At 37.9% G+C, this 8,116-nt stretch overlaps 1 protein-coding gene across 3 annotated transcripts in view; it reads left to right on the forward strand.

Annotated features, from left to right (window-relative positions):
* The window catches only part of SLC4A4 (solute carrier family 4 member 4), a 316,339-nt gene extending 308,604 nt beyond the window's left edge, over positions 1 to 7,735 (forward strand). For 2 of the 3 annotated variants that reach the window (XM_040326059.1, XM_040326066.1), the window contains exons 25-26: positions 1,811 to 1,887; positions 6,611 to 6,700. In XM_040326059.1, the coding sequence (XP_040181993.1) occupies positions 1,811 to 1,854 (44 nt within the window). In that variant the 3' untranslated portion in view covers positions 1,855 to 1,887; positions 6,611 to 6,700. Of the gene's footprint in view, positions 1 to 1,810; positions 1,888 to 6,610 lie in introns of all 3 variants that reach the window. The other variant, XM_040326074.1, reaches the window with a different exon arrangement.
* Positions 7,736 to 8,116: the final 381 nt, after the last annotated feature.

Below are 8,116 nucleotides of genomic sequence, written 5' to 3' on the forward strand. Positions count from 1 at the left end.
GTGGCTAACAGGGGCAGAAAATGTCAGGCCCATCATCAGTGAGAATAAACATGGCCTCAGGGTTGGTGGTCAATAGGAGAGGAGTGGTGCCCCTATTAGTAGGAGGAATAGTATACCATCATTGGTATCCATAGAATAAATAATGCCCCATTGTTGGTGTCAGTGGGAGTGATAGTTCCTTATATCAGTGGGAGGAATAGTGCCCCAAGGGCCGGATAAAGGCTACCAAAGGGCCACATCGGGCCCTCGGGACGCAGTTTGGAGACCCCTGTTGTAGAGCATACATCACACAGCAAAGACTGGTCATGAGAATGTGAATTAAGAATTCCTAGGTTATACTACTAACTACAGGAGAAATGGATACTAAGCTCATAGAAAAGTGAAGGTCAGCCCTTTTGAGGCTATAACATCTCCTATTTCACACATGCACAGTTGTAGCTAGTAGTCCAAAGAGAGAAGGATAGCATATGAGGGTAGGGAGCTGTGTCCCTCAATATACTCTAGAAAAAGGATTTTACCGTAATTTCAAAACTCCTATATTTTCTATTCATTGAGGGACACAGTTAGAGGATAATTCGGCAACCTAGGAATGTCTAAAGACATTTCAAACAGAGGGCCAGACACATAAAAAACAAACACAGGTGAACCAACCCAACAAGGAAATCCAAAGCAATAGAAAAACCAAGGACCTTAAACAACCACTTGGAAAACCTATTGACTAAAACCTTACAGAACACTGGTAGGTGAGAAGCAAAAGGATCGAGGTGGAGGAAGGAGGTAGAAGTTTATTGTTATATTACCTCCTGCATTATTGTATCCTCTATGTGAGCTTCTAAAATGTCTGCAAAAGCAATCCGATGACCTCTCATCTCTGAGATGATGAGGGAGTACAGTGTTGGACTTATCCACAGGGCTAGATACCTTGGTTTTCTCAGTTGTTTAGAACCTGACAAGAAAGAATGAAAAAAAAAGTTTAGCTACAGAAGAGGAAGGTGTTAACCTGTGCTGTCAATTCTTATGCCGCATACACACCATCACTTTATGTGATAAAAAAACGACATTTTCTGTGAAGTAAAAAACTATGTTTTTAAACTTCAATTTTCAAAGACGAAGTTGCCTACACACCATCGTTTTTTCACAATGCTCTAGCAAAGCGAGGTTACGTTCACTACGTTTTTCCATTGAAGCTCGCTTCATAACTAGCTTCTGGGCATGCGCGGGTATAAAAACGTTGTTTTAAATGTCGTTTTTTGCTACACACGGTCAATTTCTGTGAAGTAAAAAACGACGTTTTGAAAAACGACACATAAAATTGAAGCATGCTTCAATTTTTTTTTGTCGTTTTTCACAAGACATAAAACAACGTTTTCCCCCACACACGGTCATTTAAAGTGACGTTTTTAAAAACATCGTTTTTTTTCATCACATAAAGTGATGGTGTGTACGCGGCATTAGCCTTTTAAAACCTGGGGTAAGTGAATTGTATCACTGTCAGTGAAGGCTGTCAAGTTGTGTGTAGTGCAAAAATGCCAAACTGATTATCCTATGGAGGATATAGGAATATTTATTCACCATAGTGTCTTAGACTACTACTCTTACTTTGTTTTTGCCTAGTAGGCATTTTGTATATTTTTTATACTCATGAAGTCACTATTCATTGAAGTAGGCATGCAGCATAATCTTGGAAAAATGGCCAATATTAATCTGAATGTCCTCATTTTACTAATAACCAAGTTCGTCATTACATTGTAGCTATTTGTATAATCAACTTGCAATTTTGTCTGTTTACCTATTTATGTATTTAATGCAGGAGAAAAGCCATTTACATTCCTTGACCGACACACGTCATGCTGAAAGACTACCATTTCTTCAGACACACAAACAAAGGTGAGGATTCTGTTGTACTATGAATGCATTAACCAACTTTCTTTCCAATTACAGTAGTAGTTTTTATTCACTATGAAAGAAAAGTTTTAAACAGTAATAATTTTCAAACATGTCCTAGCAAAACGATTGGTTGCTGTAACTGTGAGAAAATTTTTATAAAAAGTCAAAAGTGAAATAATTAATTTAGTCAGCCCTACACATAGCTTTTGGGAATTTGTCTCTCCGCAGAATTTTTCCCTTTTTTGTTTCTCTTAAAAAAAAAAAACATTTGTAAGTGTGTGAAACGCTGCGTAAATTGACGGAGCTCTATAAGTACCTGTAATAAATAAAAAAAACTGAAATCCAGGTATGTATTTTTTAGCATAGTTGCATTGGTCCAGCTTGGATCAATGTAATTATGCATATTCCATACCTGTGGGATCTTAGTGGAAGCTGGAAATCACTGTAGTAGTGTATGCTACTATAGTGATCTTTGCTGTCCTGGTCCCATGCTGAGTAACTGCCATGCTGGGAATGGGCACCGTTCCCAGAAAACCTTGCAAGCCTTGTTTGAACAAAATGCAGTGTATAAGACCCATACCTGGAATTTAGCTACAAAAGAGAAGTGCAGGATTCACAAAAACAAAACAAAAAAAAACACTCATACTCATCTAGGTGGATGCTGCATCGATTTTCTGATTGCTCAGTTCTTGTTCTTCAGTGAGCAGAGAGCTGGTGACTGTCAACCACTGGCTCTCTGCTCTGCCCCTCCAGCACTCAGTGAAGCAAGGACTGTGGAGGAGGGCAGGCTGAAAGCAGAAACACTGAGAGGCTGAGCTATCTGCCAGTCAGGCATCTGGGCAGATCCCAGATCCCTGCAGAGCCTGGACCAGCTTTATAACATCAGCTGTCAGCGGGCTTTAGCTTGCTGTCGGCTGAATCTGGATCACAGGAGTGCAGAACTTAGAACACTCCTGTAATCCATAGAAGTATGGCTAGAGAGCTTTGGCTATACTATATTTGATTTTGTAAAGTTCCATTATTTGAAACCAGGAAATATCACATTAAGGTAGAAAATGTTGCTATATACTGTAAAACTCTGGATTGGTTATATTTATTCCAATTCCATTATCGATGCTTAATATTTTCACATAAAGTTCTTCAAATACTTTTGAAACGTTGCATTGAAGGACAAAACATTCACTTTTTTCTTAGCCTACAATGAATATTAACATGGACTAGCAAATAATGTTCTGAAATCCAGTATGCTAATCCAACTAGAATACCATTCCCTTCATTCCCTTCACGTAGTGACGTTGACATTCAAAAGTAGAAGACCATGTTCAGTAAACCTCAATGTTCACGAATGTCAATTGTAACTTATTTATATAATATTCATTTAGATTTACCCTTTAACTTAATCATGTTCACAAAATATCAAAGCTTGGAAGACTTTATCTAGTAACCATTAATATGTGCTTATCAAACGTTTTTTTTTTTTTTCACATCTTTAAAACTTAAAAATTTAATGGTTGCTCAGAGTAGGGTTTATATGACCCTTAATAGTTCACTTACCTGAATGATAAAGTTACTGAAATCATGGGAAATGTAAATGCTGGTAAGTGACCAGTTATATTGTCAGTGAGTACAAATAAAACATTTCAACATAAATACATAGTTTTGGAGTAGAATACCTTACTAGTTTTGGCATTACATCATCTGAGATGCCACACATTGAAAAATTATCTGAATTTGGATTGTGGTAACTGGGTGACGATCTTTGGACTCACGTGTGAGTCTACAATCTTATATGTAAATAATCTGATCTAAATGATCCTGAATGATTTGCTATTTATACCTGTACTGAACATAGCGTATTGGTGAGAGAATGTGAAACATGCTGTGTCTCCCTATCATAAAAGTTATGATATGCCTCTTGACTCTTAGGGCATTTGCATTTTAGTTACCTATGTGTATCTCAACTTCAAGTCATTAAATGTTGAGAAAGAGCTCCTATTTTTTTAGCTCATCCACAAACAGTATCTATGGCTATTGTAACCAGCAAAGTGGTCCCACTTGTTATTACAGAAAGAGTTGTAAGACTTCTAAAATTAGATATAAACCATGCTAAGCAAGGTTTTTCTATAATGTTCATGGCAGAGTAAAGAATAGAGAGGCATATTCCACATTAAAGTAAAACAGAAACGTGGTTTTATGCTCAAGTAATATTTTGGTGCACCATTGTGATAAGACGAGTTTTTCATGGTGACTAGAATGCTCGAATGCTTTTTTTCCCCAGATTCATAAAGAAATAATGTTTGCATGTTGCAACAGATGTGTCTATGCATATTTAATTCAGTCTACAAGAAATAGGTAAATTAAAGGTTGGGCAGATTTCTCCCTTATAAAGATAGGTAGGGAGATGATTACCCATCTTCAGGTTTCTCCAACAAATGTTGAGAGTTGCTGTTAAACTGACAGTGGTGTAAAACGCCATTAGATACCGTCCGCTTAAGTTGAAATCACCCTGTGCCAGACCTCATTATTGCCCTTTATTACAGCAGAAACAGCATGATAATAGCTAGCAATGCTCAAAACAAGTACTTAGGATCAACCTAAATTCAAGGCATAGGCTTACAGCTGCATAAAAGATTTTCTTATTAGGTATATTAATGACTGCACATCGAAAAGGGCGATTTAATAAACTTGTGTGCATAATAATGATGCATCAGGTATCCTTTCAATAAAAGTTTACCTTTGCTGTTTTTAGTTGCACCATGTACTGTACATACAATGGCTTTGCATTATATTACTATAATCACAGCAAATCATAATCAAATAATAGGCGTATAATCCACAGAAAAATGTGAGTAAATAGGCTTATAAAATTACATGCTAGTATTAAAAACCTGAATCAGCTAGTGGGTTAATTGAAAGTGGGCTACAATATATGTATCCAAGTACTGTATATAGGTCAGTGTTTACCCACACAAATTACAGGCAGTGTACATGCAAAACACAATCATAAAATTAAATATATTTTTGATAACTAGTGAGAGGTTTCACCTTGTAAGCAGTTTTATTGATCTTCAAGTGCAGTAATTAGCCTAAAAAGATAAAGTGTATTCTAAATATTTCTGCCAAAGATAGAAAAAAATAGACCTTACCACATCTGTCGGGTACAGCAGCTGTGGTATGGGTATGCATGGTGGCCGTAGTTACTGAGAATAGCACAAGTCAAAGTAGTGGGCATGTAAGTATGTATATGTTCTTAAAGTGCTTCTATGAGTTAAAGCGGAGTTCCACTCAAAAAAGGAAGTCCGCTTCAAGTACTGGTGACCCCCTGACATGCCACATTTGGCATGTATTTTTTTTTTGGGGGGGGGGGGCGGGTTCAGTTTTGACAAGCACCCAGCTCCTACTTCCTCCCCAGCCACCGCACCGGCAGGAAGTTCACCTCTCCTCTTTCCCTCCCTGCAATCTTCTGGGATACGTCACAGGTCTCAGAAGAGACCTGGCCATTCACAATGAACAGCGCGGCTCGTGCATGCGCAGTGCGCACCTGGCTGCAAAGCCAGACCCGGGCACCCACAGTTACAATGCCGGTGCCACAGAGAGGTAGGGGAGAGGAGCGAGACTTTGTGCGCCTGCTTTGCTGGACCATGGGGCAGGTGAGTATCTGTTATTAAAAGTCAGCAGCTATACTTTTTGTAGCTGCTAACTTTTAAATGGGTAGAACTCCGCTTTAAGGTAAAAAATACCCCACTACCTGCTTATCCCCCTGTCCCTAAATACTGGAGCTCATCCGGGATCGGTGGAGGAGTCAGGTTCCGGTCCCATCTGCAGCCACACAGGCTTCTGTTTCTGCCAGTCAACTAGTGTGAAGAGGGAGAGGGGGCATGGTCGAGCCACGCTGTGTGTTTCTATGAACGTACGCAGCACGGCTCAGGAGTGCGAGCAAGGGTGCCCTCTCAGCACATGGCTTTCTGAGGGGGCACTCATAGGAATAAGGAGAGGAGAGCACTGGCAGAGGACTCCAGAGGAGGAGGTAAGACACTGCTTTGTGCAATACAATTGCACAGAGCAGGTACAGTAAGTATAATATATTTTTGTATGTTAAATGAAAACAGATTATCGATTACAATCACTTTAACAAGTAGTAAATAAGCTCTCCTTGACCTCTGTAGCTGAAAACAACATGAAACAATTCATCCTCAAAGTTCCTTACAGAAGCACAAAAGTCATTCTCTCAGCAGCTCAGCCCATCCTGATTTGTCAACCTTTCAGCCTCCTAAGCTCTAATTTAAAGTAGTTGTAAAACCTTCATTTTTTTTAACCTTAATTCAATGTATGCATTAAGGTAAAAACCTTCTGTCCTGGACTGGTCAAAATGAAGAAAGTAATGATGGAACATGCATTATTTGCTCCAAGAGCAGATGATTGAGTGATTAGTAGAGCTAAACATGTTTGTCACTAGATGTGATTATTGAATAGTGTTTAAAGGGAAAAAGGGATGTGACCTACAATTGCTATCATGCTTACGGTGGGTGCTCAACCAGTGGCCCTCCAGCTATTGCGGAACTACCCTCACACATCTGCCTTTGGGAGTCATGTCTGTAAATGTCAGTGTTGGAATGCCTCATGAGACTTGTAGTTTTGCAACAGCTGGAGGGTTGAGCTACCTCCGCTACGTAATATAAAATTTGATGTCTCAAGTATAACTTACCTTTTTTTTTTCTTGCAGCTCACCAAGTACTCCCATACGACTTGTGCCTCAAATTAGGATAGAGCTTGAGCCAGATGACAACACTTACTTCTGGAGAAGTCGAGGAACAGAGACAACATTATGAAACTACGAACCACTTTCTGCATCCTCTTCGGATCTTGCGTCATCAATAGCCAAACGAAAAATCAACACTACGTTAACATGACATTATATGATGCTCATGCTGGCAGTTCTAAAACAGCTTGTACTGACTAGAGCACTTCCACTGTGAACTGTATATAAAGACTGGTGTACTGATCCTGCTGATTTCTGGTCAGAATAAGTTATTGCCTTTCTACTGTGTCCCCCCTGAAAATTCATATTCTTTTTATCACACAAGACAAATGCCTGATGAAATTGTCACGTGTATTGCTCTGAATGCAGTGCTTCCTGTTTTTTTTTTACTGAGGCAACTATGCAACATACTGTAGAATGATCAGCATGACCACTCCATATATTAGAGCTGCTTGCAGTTCCATGACAGAACAGAACTATAGTATTAATCAACAAGAAATATATACTGGTACTTGACTTGTAAATGTATCAATAATATACAACCAATTGCCATAAGGTAATAAGCCCCTATGCTATGCATTCTGCTAATAAATACACTACGTATTTACTGGAGAGTATTTAATATATTCTAGCCTGTCTATAAATTATGGGGCCTAACCTTCAACTTATATATTGTTAATTTTTTTTAACTTTTTTTAATTATTGTAAAAAATGAATTCTTTTCCTGCAGCAGGAAACATATAGTTTGAAGTAGTTCTACCTCTTATTTGTAGAAACTGGGCTTTTTTTTCTGTATGAATGTGTTGTACACAATGTGATTTATATTATAACAAAAATCTCCATACTTAGAACTTGACAAACTCTTAAAAAAAAAAATTGTACTTTATACTAAAGAGATCAACAAAGTCATTTCAGAGGTAGGTGATTTTTTTTTTTTTTTTTTAATGATGTCATGAGGGAGACGGGGTTTACTTTTAATCCATTATGTTGTGCAGAGTGGGATGTATGATAGGATTACCTAGGCAATAATTAATCGTGTTGACTGGTAACAGGGATCAATTAAAACATAGAAATTATGATTTTTTTAAACTGTAATTATTATTATTATTATTTTTTTGTATTTATGCAATTTCTCTAACACATTCTTGTTTATTAGTTTATGTTTCTATACAATGCTTATGTGTGTCACACAGAAGAGGGAGCTTGAATATTAATTATTTAACAAGCTTGTATAATCCTTTGATTGTCAGCACCGATCACTTTAGTTCTTTGCATAGTGCCTAGTTTATTGTTAAATTGGATGGAAAAAAATGTTTTCTTGGCTCACATTTTACCCTTCAAGGGCAATGGTATCAAATTCAGGGAAACACGTTTATAGCCTCCACAGTATGCTATGTAATATGCTGTCTGACAGTCCCCCATATCGGCATACTATATAAGTAATTTTCTTAGACTTGATAAACTGCACGT

The sequence above is a fragment of the Rana temporaria genome, chromosome 1, assembly GCF_905171775.1.
Source record: "Rana temporaria chromosome 1, aRanTem1.1, whole genome shotgun sequence".
Classification (NCBI taxonomy): domain Eukaryota; kingdom Metazoa; phylum Chordata; class Amphibia; order Anura; family Ranidae; genus Rana; species Rana temporaria.